The following is a 20,790-nucleotide window of genomic DNA, read 5'->3' on the forward strand; positions in this document are numbered from 1 at the left end:
TTTTGTAGTAATCGTAACAGTGGTAACGGAAAAGTAACTAAGCAAAGATCAATATGTGAAAAGCTCGTAGGCAATGGATCAGTGATGGATAATTATGTCGGATGCGATTCCTCATGCAACAGTTATAACATAGGGTGACACAGAACTAGCTACAGTTCATCAATGTAATGTAGGCATGTATTCCGAATATAGTCATACGTGCTTATGGAAAAGAACTTGCATGACATCTTTTGTCTTACCCTCCCGTGGCAGCGGGGTCCTATTGGAAACTAAGGGATATTAAGGCCTCTTTTTAATAGAGTGCCGGACCAAAGCATTAACACTTAGTGAATACATGAACTAAACTAAGGGATATTAAGGTCTTCTCTCCGTTTTTTTCCTCCCAGAACGTGAATATATAGAGTTGGAGTTGACGTCGGTGGAGCCTCGGGGGGCCCACGAGACAGGGGGCGCGCCCCGGGGGGCGAGCGCCCTCCACCCTCGTGGACAGGGGGTGGCCGTGTTGATTCTTTCGTCAGTATTTTTTATTAATTTCAAAAATATTTTCCGTTAAGTTTCAGGTTATTTCGAGAACTTTTATTTCTGCACAAAAATAACAACATGGCAATTCTGCTGAAAATAGCGTCAATCCGGGTTAGTTCCATTCAAATCATGCAAGTTAGAGTCCAAAACAAGGGCAAAAGTGTTTGGAAAAGTAGATACGTTGGAGGACAAGAAACGGTGTGTAATTATAACAGAGCTGGAGGATGTTTTCGTAAATGCTCCAAAGAACCCTTCCTGCCGGTTCCTCTCCTCCTCAGTCCCCACCTCTGAACACCGGCGAGCGCCGCCTTCACCGCCACCAGCACCAACTCACCGAATCCAGAGCTCCCGCCTGTCATCCCGCCGTCGCCCCGGCATTACTTCCGCTGTCGTCTACCTCGTGCCTCCCCGCCCGCAGGTCACGCACGACCCCTCGTGTTTCCCCATCTGCACCGGTGACCTCGACACCCTATCTACACCGGCCTTCGTCTCGGTATCCCTGCTGTTCTGCTCTTCACTCTTGGATTCAACCCACATGCAATATTTCATCTTCCTCATTACTACAGCCTCCCCGCCCCTGCCTCTGCTATCTTCTTTTCCCGGTTTTAAATCCTTCCACTTCTGTATAAGGTTACATAATTAATCTGCAAAAATCATACTGTGTATATTTCAGCAATATAGGTGAAATTTTGAGGCATGGAGGATGAAGAAAACATCGAGGACGAACTTTTGCTGGTGGAGTCGCAACTCAATGGACTACAAGGTCATCACTATCATCATCATCCGCCATTATATTATTATCTCTTTATTCATATTCCATAATATTTCAGTTAAATGAGATCGTTATCTGTATCCTTTGTCCATAACAACTCATTTGTAGAATAACCACGGTAGATCCAAGAATGAGAGGCAGGAAGTTGATATACAGCACATCTAATTTCCAATTGCTAGCCATCTGTGTGGAAACGGGCCAGCCACACTTGCCTGTACAACAACCCCAAATAGTCTATCAGCCGTATGCCTGTATGGTCCCAAGGATAAGCAATGACACCTTTACTTAACTGATAAATACCTATCATGAACCACATTCATACTTCTAAACGTGTAGTTTTGAACATGGCAACTTATTCCATGTACGTATATGGATGCGGCTAATGTCGCCACTATTACTGCACTTGGCCCTGGGTCCCTCTTGTCCTCTTCAATTGATGTTAAAGGGCATTTTGTTATTTTCCAGCAAGTGGTGTTATTTCAAACATAGAATCAGATGTCACCAGCTGTCTTTTCTGGTGTTTTTTTCTTAATTACACCTTTAACCTGTTTGAGTGCTACTGAGCTAGTTTTCCTCTTAAAATTATTATATGCAGACAAAATCAAGACATTACTTGATCAGCAAGAAGAATTGTATGAGCGCCAAGCACAGTTGAAGGCTTTGCTGGAAATATCTAAAACTTCCAGAGATACATCAAATAGTGCCCCTTCAGTTGCTCTGGAAGATTGGTCTGGAAAGTTCTCATGGGATTCTCAGGCTGATGACACTCGATTCAATGTATTTGGTATTTCTTCCTACAGGTCAAATCAACGAGAAGTAAGTTTGTAGCAGAAATAATATATTTATTTTTAATATTGATGTTTACTCTTTGATGAACTGCTTATTAACCCGCAAAAATTATCCAGGATATATATAATTTTAACACCACAAGTGACATCTTATAATAACTTTATTTTGTGAAGAATCTTACGTTTGAAATTCTTCATATACGTAAGATACTGCTTTGTAGCATGTCAATTGTTTTATCCGTTATCTGTTGCTCAATGCACTTTGATGTCTTTTTATTTTTTATCTCCCATTTCTTGGTAGTGTTGAACCTAATGCTATATACCAGAAACTATCTCAGTATTGTTAGAATTGTGTAGTTTTTTCTTGTTTTGCATTCTCTAAGCATGCTGTCCTTCCAGATAATTAACTCAATCATGAGTGGAAAAGATGTTCTGGTTATAATGGCTGCTGGTGGAGGGAAGAGTCTGTGTTATCAACTTCCAGCTGTACTTCGTGATGGAATTACACTTGTCGTCAGTCCTTTGCTTTCGCTTATTCAGGACCAGGTGTTTAAGACTTTTCTGTTCTTTTGTTGCCCTATATATGCTTGTTCTCACTCTTGAGGATTTGTGCTATTGTAGGTCATGGGACTGGCGGCTTTAGGTATACCAGCTCACATGTTGACTTCCACTACCAACAAGGAAATCGAGAAGTTCATTTATAAGGCACTTGAAAAAGGTGAAGGGGAATTGAAGATATTGTATGTGACACCTGAAAAGATATCCAAAAGTAAAAGGTTCATGTCTAAGCTTGAGAAATGCCATCATGCTGGGCGTCTTTCTCTTGTTGCAATAGATGTGAGTGATGATATTTTCTCCCTTCGTTGCCAATGCCAAAATATATGCTGTAGTCTTTCGTTTATTTTTTGATTATCTAATCTGCTGGTTTCATTGAACTATACATGATTGCAACACTTTTACATTATGGACCACGCAATGATCACCTTTTGACTGGCTAAAGTTGGATCTTGTGTGATACTTGCAGTGTCTAAGAATTTACTATTTACTTTGTGCTGGTTAATGTCGATAATGTCCATGTTTATTCAGTCTGTCTCTAACAATATTACTGTTCAAATATGTGTACTTTGCCTATTAAAATACTAAACTTTCCCTCACAGACTAAAATAAGAGATGCACAAAAAAAGTATGGTTTGCTCTAATAATTTGTGACATGTTTTGTCTACTCATACAAGAAGAGCAATTACTCTTGATTATTCTGTTGACCGTCCACATTTTTATTTGTAGTTTGTACCTCATGTAAGAATTATAAGATCAACCGTGCTTTCAAGCACAATATTATCTATCTAGAGTTACCCACTGACAACTATCATGTAGGAGGCACACTGCTGCAGCCAATGGGGGCACGATTTCCGTCCAGACTACAAGAATCTGGGCATATTGAAGATCCAGTTTCCCAGTGTTCCCATGATAGCTTTAACTGTGAGTTATGCAAGTGAACTCAAGTTAGAAGATGTAAAAGTTTGTGAAGCAGAAACTTTTGTTTTTTGTAGGCAACTGCAACAAGTAAAGTGCAAATGGATCTGATAGAGATGCTTCATATCCCAAGATCTGTCAAGTTTGTCAGCACTGTTAACAGGCCCAACCTTTTCTATAGAGTATGCTTCAGTTTACTTGATACAACCATGAGAAAGTCTATTGCAGAAGCACACAGGAGGGGAACATAGGATTTAACCAATTTACATGCTGATGCTCATCATGTAGGTATATGAGAAGTCATCAGTTGGAAAGGTTGTTATTGACGAGATTGCAAATTTCATAAGCGAATCATATCCAAATAACGAATCCGGGATAGTGTATTGTTTTTCCAGGAAAGAATGTGAACAGGTTCGTAGACCACACAATACTGAGATGCTTTCATTTGAATTATTTGCTGGCATGTAAATTAATACCTGTCATTCCAATAGCTGTAACTGTAACCTCTCCATTTAGTTTTAATGTGTGGTTTACATTCTTTCAGACTTGCGCTATCTGTTAGGTCATATAGACCCCTCCATTTGGTTTTAATGTGTGTTTTACATTCTTTCAGAGTTTACGCTATCTGTTACTCCCTCCGTTCCAAAATAGATGACTCAACTTTGTACTAACTTTAGTATAAAGTGAGTCATCTATTTTGGAACGGAGGGAGTAGGTCATATGATCTGATTTGTCAAATAGTAAACTAGTTGACTCAATGCTTGAAATATTTGTGGGTTTGGGAGGGGCATACCAACCGCAGGGTTCTATAGCACTGGCGGTGCTCAGGGTCAGACAGCGTCGAGCGCTATGTTTAGGTCAGCCAGCCACTTGACCAGTATGGGCCTGGGCCTGGGCCTCATGGGCCAGCAGGGATGGGCCACACATACAACACTCCCCCTCAAGAGAGGTGGTAGATATCTATCATTCCCATCTTATCACACGCTAAGCTGCATTCTCTGGTTCCAGCCTTTAGTCAAGTAATCTGCAATTTGTTGCCCTGAGCTCACATGCTCTATCTTGATAATCCCAGCATCCAGCTTTTCTTTGATAAAGAATCTGTCTGTCTCCACATGTGGTTATATCATGTTGAGCTTGGTTGTTTGCTATAATTAATTGCCGACTTGTTGTCACACCATACATTCATGCAACTGGTCTTACATATATTCAGCTCTTCTAATAGGTTCATTGTCCTGAGACATGGCTCTGTATTCAGCCTTTGATTTGATTTGGAAACAACAGGTTGTTTCTTGCTTCTCCAAGACACTAGATTTCCTCCTACAAAAACACAATGTCCTGAAGTTGAATGCTTGACCTCCAGGCAGCTAGCCCAATCAACATCACAATAACCATCTACAACAAGGTGTCCATGACTCTTGAACAACAGTCCTTTCCCATGAGTACTTTTCAAGTATCTCAAGATTCTATGTACTGCCTTAAGATGTTCACTTCTAGGCTCATGCATGTATCTGCTCACAACACTTAGGGCCAGTTCTTTTTTAAGCCTCCTCCTCCCCAGCTTTTCCCATAAGCCGCCTCTCTCATCCATTGGGGCTTCTGCACTAGTTATGGGATAACTAATTTAGAAGCCTCAACAAATTTACGAAGTGGCTTATTTTTTAAGCTGGGGAGAGGTAGCTTATTTTTTAAGCCACCCAAAAGAACTGGCCCTTACTGCACATTCAATATCTGGTCGTGTGTGACACAAGTATAATAATCTTCCCACCATACCCCATGTCATACACCACCTGTCTAAACTTGTCAAACCAAGCTCTTGGAGACTGCTTCAATCCGTAAAGGGCTTTCTTTAGCCTGCAAACCTTGCCAGCAGCCTCAGAAGTCGAGAACCCAGGTGGGATTTCCATGTAGACCACCTCCAGCAAGTCCCCATGCAAGAAAACATTCTTCACATCAAGTTGATGTAAAGACCACCCGAATTGCTGCACAGTAGATCAGAATCCTCATAGTGTTCATCTTCGCTACTGGGGCAAAGGTCTCATCGTACTCAATGCCGTATGTCTGGTTGTACCCCCTCGCTACAAGCCTTGCTTTCTACCTTTCAGTCTTTCTTTCTGCATTCTGCTTCACGGTGTACACCCACTTGCAGCTGACTGCCTTCTTTCATGTTGGGAGGGGTGTTAGTACCCATGTCTTGTTCTTACATAGAGCCTTCAGCTGCTCCACCATGACCACACGCCACTTTGAGTCCTCCTTTGCCTTCTTCCAGTCGGTTGGAATTGACATAGATTGAAGAGAAGCAACAAATGCTTTGTAGGCCGGAGATAATGCTTCATAGGAAACATAATTTCCAATATCATTTACATCGAACCCATACCGTTTCTGAGGTATCCCTGCTGTTGCTCGAGCAGTTTTTTCTGAAGCAATTGGCCAATCAGTTGACCCTTTTGCAGCCACTGACCCTTCAGCCTGATCCCCGTCAGAAGATGGAAATCACAGCAGTACTACCCCGTCGTTTCGTCAGTGACTGAGGTGCAATACCATTATATCGCTTCCGTGAATACACCTGCAGTGGTTCTCTTGCTCTGCTGTCCACCTCGGCACACTATCAATTTCGCCAGTGCAACACCATCATCTCACTTCCGTGAATACACCTCTAGCTGCTCCTCTTGCTCTGTTGTCCACCTGGGCACACTACCAATTTGAGCCGATGCACCAACCTGCACATCACCGGTGGAAGTCGATGCTTGTATCACAGGAGCCACAGGAGTTAATATTGAGCCGCCTAGTTCGCCTAGTGACTATTGCATCTGCATCTGCTGTGTGCTACTACTCTCCCCTCTTGACCAACCTCCGGTTGGAGACATTAATCAAGTCCTTCCAACATGACACCTAGATTAGTTTTCTTACCATAAAAAAGTTCCGATTCACGGAATGTAACATCCATGCTCACAAATGCCCTCTCAGATGGAGAATGGAAAGTTAGAGCTAGGGAGACAAACTTTGGAATCGAAAGGTTTTAGGCTTAGTAGAACCAAAACTGAGTACATGAGGTGCGATTTTAGTACTATTAGGCACGAGGAGGAGGTTTGCCTTGATGGGCAGTTGGTACCTCAGTAGGACACCTTTGGATATTTGGGGTCAATGCTGCAGAAGGATGGTGATATCGATGAAGATGTGAGCCATCGAATCAAAGCCGGATGGATGAAGTGGTGCCAAGCTTCTGGCGTTCTTTGTGACAAAAGAGTGCCACAAAAGCTAAAAGGCAGGTTCTATAGGACGGCAATTCGACCCGCAATGTTGTAGGGTGCCGAGTGTTGGCTGACTAAAAGGCAACATATTCAACGGTTAGGTGTAGCGAAGATGCATTTGTGTAGTAGCATAATCTGAATAACTGTTTCCAAAGAAAATTCTGAATAAATGGAAGGGCAACTGAATACGTAGACAAGAGCACACATTATGAAATGAATACATAACATTCTCGCAAAACGTCCATTGGTTGGTGGGCATGGACAGGATTATTGGTGTACTACTTCACAAAAGGGCAAAATGAGCTGGGATGGTAGATGGTGAAGTAAATTTTGGAAATGTACAGCATATAATGAATAGGGAATTATTTAATGGCATATGAAAAAACGAGTGTTACTCAGCAGTAAGCACATTTTCGTAAATTATATTGTAATATTGAGTATTTGAGTTTCATATGCTAGTATTTGTTGATAGATCTGCCAGTCGAACATGACTCGCTCTTGTAGTTTAAAGTGGCATTCATTTTCTGCAGTCTGGACCAGCACAATTTTCCTTTGTGCTCTTGCACGTTTTGTTGAAATCATGCACTTTGTTAGAGTTATAATATAAGTCATGTAAACCCCTTTGTATTTATCCCGTAGTATAAGGGGTTTCCTGCATATGTACCACACCTGTACATGTATATATATCGGCCTATGGCCTCATGGGAATACAAGTTGCTTATTCCTAACATGGTATTAGAGCTTTAGGTCTCTTTTTCGCACGCGCAACTCGTGCTCGATCCCGTCCCCGCCGCCGCCGCGATTTTTCTTCGCCTCAGCGTCGCCCCTCCCGCCAGTCTCCGCCTCCGCCAGCCGCCCGGTGCCCCTCCAGCCCGTCCCCGCCGGCCGCCAGGCGCCCCCCCACGCTAGGCGCCGCTCCCGCCGCCCGCTGGGTGCCGCCGATCCCGCCAGGCGCTGCTTCTCCCGCCCGCCAGGTGCCGCCGTTCCTGTCAGGCTCCTCGCCACCCGCCAGGTGCTGCTTCCGCCAGGTGCTAGGGCGGCTCCCGATCGCGCCCTCCCACCAGTTGGATCGCCCAGCCCCTCCCGCCGGTTCGATCTCCTCCTGATCGGCTGGGCTGCCGTCTGCGGTCTGCTGCGCCGTCGTCCTCGTTCGGATCTTTGCAAAAAAAAAACATGTCTGCTGCATCGGGCTATGTTTCTGTCCCTCGCTGTCCGGTGATCTTCGATGGTACTAACTACACCGAGTTTGCTGGCTTCATGCGCATTCACATGCGTGGCATCCGTCTCTGGGGTGTTCTTTCTGGGGAGGTCTGCTGTCCGCCACGTCCGGTTCCTCCGGTGACCCCTACTCCGCCGACTCCACTGGTTCTTCCTCCGGATGCTACTCAGGCCGCCAAGGATGCGGCTCAGATTGCTGATGAGGCTGCTGATCGTGCCTATGATGAGAGGGTTTTGGCTTACGAGGAGGCTCTTCAGACGTATCATGGTGCTTTGTCTGTTTATACCCAGTGGCTTGATGATGATGCTCGTGCTGCAGCTGTTCTCACTGCTAGTGTTCTGCCTCAGTTTGCTTCTGAGTTTCTGGGTCTTCCTACTGTCTTCCAGATGTGGACCTGTCTTCGTCAGCGCTATGAGCCCTCTGGTGATGCCTTATACCTTTCTGTGGTCCGTCAGGAGCATGCTCTTCAGCAGGGTGACTCTACTGTTGATGACTTTTATGCACAGAGTTCTGCTATCTGGCGCCAGCTTGATTCTCTCCGCAGTGCTGGTTGTCGTACTTGCCCTTGCTGCCAGGCTATCCAGGCCGATTTGGAGTTTCATCGTGTTTATGAGTTCCTGTCTCGGCTCCGTAAGGAGTTTGAGCCCCGGCGTGCTCAGTTGTTTGCTCGTGGCCGTATTTCTCTCATGGAGGCGCTTTCAGGGATTCGTGCTGAGGAGACTCGTCTACGTGGTGCTGGTTTGCCGGAGGTTCCCTCTGTGCTCGCTACTCGGGTTTCTTCCACTCCACCTGCTGCACCGCCCCATTCTCGCTCGAGTGCTCCGCCGCTCTTGCCCACTCTTTCTGGAGGCTCAGGTCGGCCCCGTTCACATTGTGACTTTTGCAACAATGATGGTCATATTGAGTCCCAGTGCTACACAAAGCGGAAACACCTGCGCAAGGCGCGATCATCCTCAGGGACTTCGTCATCTCCCTCGCCAGCTTCAGCCATTGCTTTGACCGAGCAGGATATTCTGAGACTTAAGCGTCTGCTCGCGGCTTCAGGTTCTTCCTCGACGGGTACTGCTGGTTCTGTGACTGATACTTCCCGCACTGAGCACCCGCCCTCTACACAGTCAGGTACATCCCCATGGGTTCTGGATTCTGGAGCTTCTTTTCATAAGTCCTCTCATTCTTCCGCTTTGTCTTCTCTTCGTTCGCTGGATTCTCCGGTTCATGTCTTCACTGCTGATGGTACTCCACTTTCTGTTGCTAGTAGAGGCCATCTTTCTACTCCTTATTCTGTTCCTGATGTTGCTCATGTTCCTCGACTTACCATGAATCTGTTTTCTGCCGGTCAACTTACTGATTCTGGTTGTCGTGTCATCCTTGATGTTGACTCTTGTTCTGTCCAGGATCGTCGCACGCACACTCTGGTTGGGGCTGGCCCTCGCCGCCGTGATTCTCAGGGTCTTTGGGAGTTGGACTGGCTTCATGTTCCTTCCGCTGCCACCACCATCGCCAGTTCCTCCGCTGCTGTCGCTTCTGTTACTGGTTCCTTCCAGCAGTGGCATCATCGACTTGGTCATCTATGTGGTTCTCGATTATCGTCTTTAGTTCGTCGAGGTCTTCTGGGGTCTGTCTCAGGAGATGTCTCTTTAGAGTGTCAGGGTTGTCGTCTTGGCAAGTAGATTCAGCTACCATATTCTCATAGTGAGTCAGTGTCTCAGCGTCCTTTTGATTTAGTCCATTCTGATGTATGGGGTCCGGCTCCTTTCACTTCGAAAGGTGGTCATAAATACTATATTATTTTCATCGATGATTTTTCTCGTTACACATGGCTTTATTTCATGACTTCACGTAGTGAGGTGTTGTCTATTTATAAGCGTTTTGCTGCCATGGTTCATACTCAGTTCTCTTCACCCATTCGTGTTTTTTGTGCTGACTCCGCTGGTGAGTATATCTCTAAGATGTTGCGTGGTGTCCTTGCTGAGCATGGTACTCTTGCCCAGTTCTCTTGTCCTGGTGCTCATGCTCAGAATGGTGTGTCTGAGCGCAAGCATCGTCACCTTCTTGAGACGGCTCGTGCTATGATGATCGCCGCCTCTCTTCCGCCTCATTTTTGGGCCGAGGCTATCTCCACTTCTGTCTACCTCATCAACCTTCAGCCATCCGCTGCTTTGCAGGGTGGCGTTCCTTTTGAGCGTCTGTTTGATCGCTCTCCCGATTATTCGATGCTTCGCTTGTTTGGTTGTGTTTGCTATGTTCTTCTTGCCCCTCGCGAACGCACCAAACTGACCGCTCAGTCTGTTGAGTGTGTCTTCTTAGGCTACAGTGATGAGCATAAGGGCTATCGTTGTTGGGATCCTGTCGGTCGTCGGATGCGTATCTCTCGAGATGTGACTTTTGATGAGTCTCGTCCTTTTTACCCACGCCCATCTTCCTCGGTCTTTTCCGTGGAGGATATCTCTTTTCTCACTTTTCCTGACTCCCCTATCACTCCCGTCGCGCCTGTGCCTATTCGTCCCACTCCCTCTGCTTCTCCACCCCTTGTCGATTCACCGCCACCATCTTCCCCGGTCTCCTCACCTAGCATGTCACCGGATTCTACACCTTCATCTCCGGTGACTTCTTCGTCGCCGCCCCCTGATTCTACCTTGGCGATTCCTCCTTCTCTTGTTCCATCTCTTCCTCAGCATTACACTTGTCGTTCACGACCTGTGGATGCTTCCTTGGATGAGTCGTCCTCTTCCTCTCAGCCTACTTATGGCTTGCGTTCTCGTCCTCGTCCGCCTATTGATCGCTTTGGATTTCCCACCGCTGGTGCTGCTGTTCTTGAGCCGACTTCTTACCGTCAGGCTGTTGTTCATCCTGAATGGCAGTTTGCGATGGCAGAGGAGATTGCTGCTCTTGAACGCACTGGTACCTGGGATCTTGTTTCTCTTCCTCCCGGAGTCCGTCCCATCACTTGTAAGTGGGTCTACAAGGTTAAGACTCGCTCCGATGGTTCTCTTGAGCGTCACAAAGCTCGTCTCGTGGCTCGTGGTTTTCAGCAGGAGTATGGTCGTGATTATGACGAGACTTTTGCTCCTGTGGCCCATATGACCACTATTCGTACACTTCTTGCCGTTGCCTCTGCACGCCACTGGTCTATATCTCAGCTTGATGTTAAGAATGCCTTTCTTAATGGTGAGCTGCGTGAGGAGGTGTACATGCAGCCACCACCTGGGTATTCTGTTCCTGATGGCATGGTGTGTCGTCTTCGTCGCTCTCTCTATGGCCTTAAGCAAGCCCCTCGCGCCTGGTTTGAGCGTTTTGCTTCTGTGGTCACTACTGCTGGTTTTTCAGCAAGTGTTCATGATCCCGCATTGTTCATTCACCTTTCTCCTCGTGGCCGGACTCTTCTTCTTCTCTATGTTGATGATATGGTCATCACTGGGGATGACCCCGAGTATATTGCCTTTGTAAAGGCCCGTCTTAGTGAGCAGTTTCTTATGTCTGATCTTGGACCTCTTCGCTATTTTCTTGGGATTGAAGTCTCTTCTACCTCTGATGGCTTTTTTATATCCCAGGAAAAGTATATCCAGGATCTTCTTGCTCGTGCTGCTCTTTCTGACGAGCGCACTGTTGAGACTCCTATGGAGCTCAATGTTCACCTTCGTGCTACTGATGGTGATCCTCTCCCTGACCCGACGCGTTATCGTCATCTCGTTGGCAGTCTTGTCTATCTAGCTGTCACTCGTCCGGACATCTCTTATCCGGTTCATATTCTGAGTCAGTTTGTTTCTGCTCCCACATCGGTTCATTATAGTCATCTCCTCCGTGTTCTCCGATATCTTCGGGGCACGATCTCTCACCGTCTCTTCTTTCCTAGCTCCAGTTCTTTACAGCTTCAGGCCTATGCGGATGCTACGTGGGCTAGTGATCCTTCTGATCGCCGTTCGCTTTCTGCTTACTGTGTTTTTCTTGGCGGTTCTCTCATTGCCTGGAAGACGAAGAAACAGATTGCAGTTTCCCGTTCGAGTGCTGAGGCTGAGTTGCGAGCTATGGCTCTTTTGACGGCAGAGGTGACTTGGTTACGGTGGTTACTTCAGGACTGGTGTTTCTGTCACTACACCGACTATGCTCTTATCTGACAGTACAGGTGCTATTAGCATTGCGCGTGATCCTGTGAAGCATGAGCTCACCAAGCATATTGGTGTGGATGCTTTCTATGTGCGCGCTGCTGTGCAGGATCAGGTCATTGCTCTACAGTATGTGCCTTCCGAGTTACAGTTGGCGGATTTCCTGACGAAGGCCCAGACTAGAGCACAACATGGCTTTTATCTCTCCAAACTCAGTGTTGTTCCTCCACCATGAGTTTGAGGGGGGGTGTTAGAGTTATAATATAAGTCATGTAAACCCCTTTGTATTTATCCCGTAGTATAAGGGGTTTCCTGCATATGTACCACACCTGTACATGTATATATATCGGCCTATGGCCTAATGGGAATACAAGTTGCTTATTCCTAACACACTTTACTGACAAACAGGTTGCCAAAGAATTGCGTGGAAGGGGTATTTCGGCAGATTATTATCATGCAGATATGGATGTTGTTGCTCGTGAGAAAGTTCATATGCGGTGCGTTGACAATTTTTATTCCTTTTTTCTCTGAGCTGAAATTTTCTCTTCGATGATGGATTTTCTGTTACTCTCATTCCAAATAGATCACATGCTTATCACAACATTAGTATGTACCTTAGATGTATTAGGATATGTTAGAAGAATTCTGTTTATCAACTTTATAGCAGTCTCCCTGCATGAACAAAATGAGTTTCCTTGTATAACTCTGAATTCTTCTCATATCATGTTGATAGTGATAGTTCTCCAGAAGTTGATGTCATTTATACCCATTCTGGATCCTTATAACTAAGGTGCCTCTGTGTTTATCTGAAAGATCAAATGGAACATTTTGTATAATCTGCACCAGTTGAAGTCAAAGCCCACTGACTTTGGGAGGGACAAACCTACTCGTTTAACACCCATTTATTTGGGAAACAAATGCCATATAAAGTTTTTTTTAGCTATACCTGCCCTGCCCATGAAAAATATATAAGAACTAATCAGAATGAGAGTCTACAGTTCAATAAAAAAACACTTTGCCTAATAACCACAGCATGTCCAACCGATCAATCACTGTTCTGAACAGTGAACCCCTGAACATGTGTAGCATGTTTCTGAATCCTAATTTAGTTGGAAATTACAAAGTTGTGTTGCTGACCTCTCTTTGAGTATCCATGTAAATGTTGATGCAAGAATTATTCTGGAAATTGGTATTTCATTAAGTATCACTTTGTTTGTCATGTTGGGCAGGGTGCCACACGCACAAGGATAAGGACAAGCAGCTGGCTGCTTGATTCCTCGATAACCTAGGGAATCCCATGCCAATTAGTTTCCAAGTTTGTTAGTGCTTGCCTTATGGTTTGAGCCTTCCTTTTCTCCCATCTCTCCATATACACAAAGGAATATCCATGTAATCGTACCCGCTATTGATAAACCAGAAAGTGGAGATTAAGCTCCAAACCCTAAGGACACGGCATTATTACATTGTTTTTCGTGTGTAAATCTGCATTTTGAGCTGCTATCTCTCTTATGGTTGCATATAACTAGTCCACTGTTTCTTTTCAACAGTTGGAGTAAAAGCAAATCACAGGTCATTGTTGGAACAGTATGTGCTCTCCCTCCCCCTCTGCCCCCCCCTCTCCTAGCATTTAATCTGTCCGGTACATTATGTAGGTGGCGTTCGGAATGGGAATCAATAAACCAGACGGTACGTGCAGTTTTGGACTTTGATCACAATGATGACATCTGTTCAAGATGTAGATCTATACTTAACTAATCTAATTATCTTGATGCCTCAAGTTTCCAAAAACTGATGAAAAGTTAGCCCATAAGCTTGGACTAGATACCCGTACCCAGTTTTTGCCTAGTTATCGAGGCATCCATGTTGCACTAGCACTTATGTGGTACTGGCACATGTCATCCATGTACTGTTCCTCTCTCCACCCTCCCGGCAACTCCTCACTCTATATTCCGTCTTACCTTTTTTCTTGTAGATTTATATCGATAGTAGCTACGGTTTCCACCATTCCACAGCTCTCCCCCGCCATTTATGCTCTACATCCCCTCTCCTGACACAGTAGTGACACAATTAAATTGAGTAAGAACACGAGGGAGTTGAGGCTGAATGGCTGATGTTTGATCTGTAGGACTATAAACCTTATAATTAGTAAATTATCCTTATGAGCCACCGCACAATCTCTTATCAAGTTCCTTTGTTCTCTTATGCCAATGCAATCCAGCATTTTCCCTATTACTGCGTTTGTGGAATATTACGAAACAAAGAAGCCCTAGACTTTGATTTACATTGGATCGCTATTTGCTAGAGATAGAGTTTGGGTTATATTTCATTTGAGATGTAGAATTGACTCTTAAGCCTCTTAGGAGGATAACCACATCGGATAAATCACATCTTTGAACCACTTTTACATGTTTGTGGGTATAAATATCTTTCTGAGTTCATTCACCTTCTTGCACCGCCTTCGCAAATTAAGGGACCTATGGTGCGATACTCCTTGATATTCATGTCCTTTCTCTTTGATAATCCTTAAAATAATTAATTGGTACTGTTTATTTGTTCTTGTTTTTGCCTAGTTCAGGAATGATTTAGTCATGCCATTTAGTCATTTACTGGATGTGCTCATGCCTTTCCAGTTGTCGTGGGATATTTGAACATAGGATATTCAATTATGTGCAATTCCTCCTGTATAATTTGAACAAGATTACTGGGGTACTCATTGTTGAGTCTGAAGCCGTTAGACTGGTGATATGGAGCAACTAGGATTATTATGTTTGCAACTATACTATATAGGAAACTAAATACATATTTCATTTGGTTCTGCAGTCAGGTTTGTGGTTCATCATAGCCTTAGCAAATCTATGGAGACATACTACCAGGTACATCTAAGTATTATGTTTTTCAGTTGTCTCACACTCTGACGATGTGGTCCCTTAAAATAGACTTCCGTGACTTCAGGAAAGTGGTCGGGCAGGGAGAGATGGACTGCCTTCAGAATGTGTTCTATATTATCGGCCTGGTGATGTTCCCCGCCAAGTGAGGCTAAACCGTCTTGTTTTTTCTTTGTTTTGAGTTCTGCGAGTTCCAATTTCCATAATCCCAGATTCCCTCTTGTTATGTTCAATGAACAGAGTTCGATGGTCTTCTATGAAAACTGTGGTCTGCAAAATCTTTATGACATAGCACGATATTGTCAGGTACATTTCGCAATCATGACACTGTCAATTTTTAAGAAGCCAGAAGCTAGTAGGACACTAAAATGGGTATCCTATCTGGATATTCATTATATGACATGGTTATAATAACTACTGCTGAACATGTGCGGGATAGGACAAATAAACTGTGCACAATGTCCACAACAACAACAGGTAAGCCTTTAGTCCCAAACAAGTTGGGGTAGGCTAGAGCTGAAACCCATAAGATCTCGAAACACCCATGTCCATGGCTAGTTCTTGAGATAGTTCTTTGGTGATATCAGATGTCTCTTTATGGACTCCTCCCATGTCAAGTTTGGTCTACCCCGACCTCTCTTTGACATTATCAGCACGCTTTAACCGTCTGCTATGCACTGGAGCTTCTGGAGGCCTGCGCTGTATATGCCCAAACCATCTCAGACGATGTTGGACAGGCTTCTCTTCAGTCGGTGCTACCCTAACTCTCACATATATCATCATTCAAGACCCGATCCTTTTTTATGTGGCCACATATCCATCTCAACATGCGCATAATGTCCATGGGGGAATTTTAATGTTATATGAACGTTCTTGCTAGATAATTACTCTTCAGGCATAGAACACAGCTCTCAGAAATACGATATCTCAGGATAGCCAATTAGGGATAATAAAGAGCCTTGGCACTGTTAGGAATAAGCAACTTGTATTACCATGAGGCCATAGGCCGATATATATATACATGTGCAGGTGTGGTACATATGCAGGAAACCCCTTATACTACGGGATAAATACAAAGGGGTTTACATGACTTATATTATAACTCTAACACCCCCCCTCAAACTCATGGTGGAGGAACAACACTGAGTTTGGAGAGATAAAAGCCATGTTGTGCTCTAGTCTGGGCCTTCGTCAGGAAATCCGCCAACTGTAACTCGGAAGGCACATACTGAAGAGCAACGACCTGATCCTGCACAGCAGCGCGCACATAGAAAGCATCAACACCAATATGCTTGGTGAGCTCATGCTTCACAGGATCGCGCGCAATGCTAATAGCACCTGTACTGTCAGATAAGAGCATAGTCGGTGTAGTGACAGAAACACCAAGTCCTGAAGTAACCACCGTAACCAAGTCACCTCTGCCGTCAAAAGAGCCATAGCTCGCAACTCAGCCTCAGCACTCGAACGGGAAACTGCAATCTGTTTCTTCGTCTTCCAGGCAATGAGAGAACCGCCAAGAAAAACACAGTAAGCAGAAAGCGAACGGCGATCAGAAGGATCACTAGCCCACGTAGCATCCGCATAGGCCTGAAGCTGTAAAGAACTGGAGCTAGGAAAGAAGAGACGGTGAGAGATCGTGCCCCGAAGATATCGGAGAACACGAAGGAGATGACTATAATGAACCGATGTGGGAGCAGAAACAAACTGACTCAGAATATGAACCGGATAAGAGATGTCCGGACGAGTGACAGCTAGATAGACAAGACTGCCAACGAGATGACGATAACGCGTCGGGTCAGGGAGAGGATCACCATCAGTAGCACGAAGGTGAACATTGAGCTCCATAGGAGTCTCAACAGTGCGCTCGTCAGAAAGAGCAGCACGAGCAAGAAGATCCTGGATATACTTTTCCTAGGATATAAAAAAGCCATCAGAGGTAGAAGAGACTTCAATCCCAAGAAAATAGCGAAGAGGTCCAAGATCAGACATAAGAAACTGCTCACTAAGACGGGCCTTTACAAAGGCAATATACTCGGGGTCATCCCCAGTGATGACCATATCATCAACATAGAGAAGAAGAAGAGTCCGGCCACGAGGAGAAAGGTGAATGAACAATGCGGGATCATGAACACTTGCTGAAAAACCAGCAGTAGTGACCACAGAAGCAAAACGCTCAAACCAGGCGCGAGGGGCTTGCTTAAGGCCATAGAGAGAGCGACGAAGACGACACACCATGCCATCAGGAACAGAATACCCAGGTGGTGGCTGCATGTACACCTCCTCACGCAGCTCACCATTAAGAAAGGCATTCTTAACATCAAGCTGAGATATAGACCAGTGGCGTGCAGAGGCAACAGCAAGAAGTGTACGAATAGTGGTCATATGGGCCACAGGAGCAAAAGTCTCGTCATAATCACGACCATACTCCTGCTGAAAACCACGAGCCACGAGACGAGCTTTGTGACGCTCAAGAGAACCATCGGAGCGAGTCTTAACCTTGTAGACCCACTTACAAGTGATGGGACGGACTCCGGGAGGAAGAGAAACAAGATCCCAGGTACCAGTGCGTTCAAGAGCAGCAATCTCCTCTGCCATCGCAAACTGCCATTCAGGATGAACAACAGCCTGACGGTAAGAAGTCGGCTCAAGAACAGCAGCACCAGCGGTGGGAAATCCAAAGCGATCAATAGGCGGACGAGGACGAGAACGCAAGCCATAAGTAGGCTGAGAGGAAGAGGACGACTCATCCAAGGAAGCATCCACAGGCCGTGAACGACAAGTGTAATGCTGAGGAAGAGATGGAACAAGAGAAGGAGGAATCGCCAAGGTAGAATCAGGGGGCGGCGACGAAGAAGTCACCGGAGATGAAGGTGTAGAATCCGGTGACATGCTAGGTGAGGAGACCGGGGAAGATGGTGGCGGTGAATCGACAAGGGGTGGAGAAGCAGAGGGAGTGGGACGAATAGGCACAGGCGCGACGGGAGTGATAGGGGAGTCAGGAAAAGTGAGAAAAGAGATATCCTCCACGGAAAAGACCGAGGAAGATGGGCGTGGGTAAAAAGGACGAGACTCATCAAAAGTCACATCTCGAGAGATACGCATCCGACGACCGACAGGATCCCAACAACGATAGCCCTTATGCTCATCACTGTAGCCTAAGAAGACACACTCAACAGACTGAGCGGTCAGTTTGGTGCGTTCGCGAGGGGCAAGAAGAACATAGCAAACACAACCAAACAAGCGAAGCATCGAATAATCGGGAGAGCGATCAAACAGACGCTCAAAAGGAACGCCACCCTGCAAAGCAGCGGATGGCTGCAGGTTGATGAGGTAGACAGAAGTGGAGATAGCCTCGGCCCAAAAATGAGGCGGAAGAGAGGCGGCGATCATCATAGCACGAGCCGTCTCAAGAAGGTGACGATGCTTGCGCTCAGACACACCATTCTGAGCATGAGCACCAGGACAAGAGAACTGGGCAAGAGTACCCTGCTCAGCAAGGACACCACGCAACATCTTAGAGATATACTCACCAGCGGAGTCAGCACGAAAAACACGAATGGGTGAAGAGAACTGAGTATGAACCATGGCAGCAAAACGCTTATAAATAGACAACACCTCACTACGTGAAGTCATGAAATAAAGCCATGTGTAACGAGAAAAATCATCGATGAAAATAATATAGTATTTATGACCACCTTTCGAAGTGAAAGGAGCCGGACCCCATACATCAGAATGGACTAAATCGAAAGGACGCTGAGACACTGACTCACTATGAGAATATGGTAGCTGAATCTGCTTGCCAAGACGACAACCCTGACACTCTAAAGAGACATCTCCTGAGACAGACCCCAGAAGACCTCGACGAACTAAAGACGATAATCGAGAACCACACAGATGACCAAGTCGATGATGCCACTGCTTGAAGGAACCAGTAACAGAAGCGACAGCAGCGGAGGAACTGGCGATGGTGGTGGCAGCGGAAGGAACATGAAGCCAGTCCAACTCCCAAAGACCCTGAGAATCACGGCGGCGAGGGCCAGCCCCAACCAGAGTGTGCGTGCGACGATCCTGGACAGAACAAGAGTCAACATCAAGGATGACACGACAACCAGAATCAGTAAGTTGACCGGCAGAAAACAGATTCATGGTAAGTCGAGGAACATGAGCAACATCAGGAACAGAATAAGGAGTAGAAAGATGGCCTCTACTAGCAACAGAAAGTGGAGTACCATCAGCAGTGAAGACATGAACCGGAGAATCCAGCGAACGAAGAGAAGACAAAGCGGAAGAATGAGAGGACTTATGAAAAGAAGCTCCAGAATCCAGAACCCATGGGGATGTACCTGACTGTGTAGAGGGCGGGTGCTCAGTGCGGGAAGCATCAGTCACAGAACCAGCAGTACCCGTCGAGGAAGAACCTGAAGCCGCGAGCAGACGCTTAAGTCTCAGAATATCCTGCTCGGTCAAAGCAATGGCTGAAGCTGGCGAGGGAGATGACGAAGTCCCTGAGGAGGATGATCGCGCCTTGCGCAGGTGTTTCCGCTTTGTGTAGCACTGGGACTCAATATGACCATCATTGTTGCAGTAGTCACAATGTGAACGGGGCCGACCTGAGCCTCCAGAAGGAGTGGGCAAGAGCGGCGGAGCACTCGAGCGAGAATGAGGCGGTGCAGCAGGTGGAGTGGAAGAAACCCGAGTAGCGAGCACCGAGGGAACCTCCAGCAAACCAGCACCGCGTAGGCGAGTCTCCTCAGCACGAATCTCCGAAAGCGCCTCCATGAGAGAAATACGGCCACGAGCAAGCAACTGAGCACGCCGGGGCTCAAACTCCTTACGGAGCCGAGACAGGAACTCGTAGACGCGATGAAACTCCAAATCGGCCTGGACAGCCTGGCAGCAGGGGCAAGTACGACAACCAGCACTGCGGAGAGAATCAAGCTGGCGCCAGATAGCAGAACTCTGTGCATAAAAGTCATCAACAGTAGAGTCACCCTGCTGAAGAGCATGCTCCTGACGAACCACAGACAGGTATAAGGCATCACCAGAGGGCTCATAGCGCTGACGAAGACAGGTCCACATCTGGAAGACAGTAGGAAGACCCAGAAACTCAGAAGCAAACTGAGGCAGAACACTAGCAGTGAGAACAGCGGCAGCACGAGCATCATCATCAAGCCACTGGGTGTAAACAGACAAAGCACCATGATACGTCTGAAGAGCCTCCTCATAAGCCAGAGCCCTCTCATCATAGGCACGATCAGCAGCCTCATCAGCAACCTTAGCCGCATCCTTGGCGGCCTGATTAGCATCCGGAGGAAGAACCAGTGGAGTCGGCGGAGTAGGGGCCACCGGAGGAACCGGACGTGGCGGACAGCAGACCTCGCCAGAAAGAACACCCCAGAGACCGATGCCACGCATGTGAATGCGCATGAAGCCATCGAACTCGGTGTAGTTAGTACCGTCGAAGATCACCGGACAGCGAGGGACAGCGACAAAGCCCGATGCAGTAGACATTTTTTTTTTTGCAAAGATCCGAACGAGGACAACGGCGCAGCAGACCGCAGACGGCAGCCCAGCCGATCAGGAGGGGATCGAACCGGCGGGAGGGGCTGGACGATCCAACTGGCGAGAGGGCTCGATCGGGAGCCGCCCGGGCACCTGGCGGAAGCAGAGGAGCCTGGCGGGGCGACGGGAAGGAGCCGCCCGGGCACCTGGCGGAAGCAGAGGAGCCTGGCGGGGCGACGGGAACGGCGGCACCCGGCGGGCGGCTGGCGGGCGACGGG

At 46.5% G+C, this 20,790-nt stretch overlaps 1 protein-coding gene across 2 annotated transcripts in view; it reads left to right on the forward strand.

The window, feature by feature from the left end:
* The first annotated feature begins 748 nt into the window (after nucleotides 1–748).
* LOC123096715 (ATP-dependent DNA helicase Q-like 2) overlaps nucleotides 749–20,790 on the forward strand; it is a 28,037-nt gene continuing 7,995 nt past the window's right edge. Inside the window, exons 1-14 of one of the 2 annotated variants that reach the window (XM_044518476.1) lie at nucleotides 749–1,015; nucleotides 1,196–1,285; nucleotides 1,890–2,110; nucleotides 2,482–2,628; nucleotides 2,704–2,919; nucleotides 3,457–3,561; nucleotides 3,633–3,737; nucleotides 3,844–3,966; nucleotides 12,534–12,622; nucleotides 13,673–13,694; nucleotides 13,778–13,811; nucleotides 14,946–14,998; nucleotides 15,078–15,155; nucleotides 15,251–15,316. In XM_044518476.1, the coding sequence (XP_044374411.1) occupies nucleotides 1,219–1,285; nucleotides 1,890–2,110; nucleotides 2,482–2,628; nucleotides 2,704–2,919; nucleotides 3,457–3,561; nucleotides 3,633–3,737; nucleotides 3,844–3,966; nucleotides 12,534–12,622; nucleotides 13,673–13,694; nucleotides 13,778–13,811; nucleotides 14,946–14,998; nucleotides 15,078–15,155; nucleotides 15,251–15,316 (1,326 nt within the window). In that variant the 5' untranslated portion in view covers nucleotides 749–1,015; nucleotides 1,196–1,218. Of the gene's footprint in view, nucleotides 1,016–1,195; nucleotides 1,286–1,889; nucleotides 2,111–2,481; nucleotides 2,629–2,703; nucleotides 2,920–3,456; nucleotides 3,562–3,632; nucleotides 3,738–3,843; nucleotides 3,967–12,533; nucleotides 12,623–13,672; nucleotides 13,710–13,777; nucleotides 13,812–14,945; nucleotides 14,999–15,077; nucleotides 15,156–15,250; nucleotides 15,317–20,790 lie in introns of both variants that reach the window. The other variant, XM_044518475.1, reaches the window with a different exon arrangement.

Source organism: Triticum aestivum, chromosome 4D, assembly GCF_018294505.1.
Source record: "Triticum aestivum cultivar Chinese Spring chromosome 4D, IWGSC CS RefSeq v2.1, whole genome shotgun sequence".
Classification (NCBI taxonomy): domain Eukaryota; kingdom Viridiplantae; phylum Streptophyta; class Magnoliopsida; order Poales; family Poaceae; genus Triticum; species Triticum aestivum.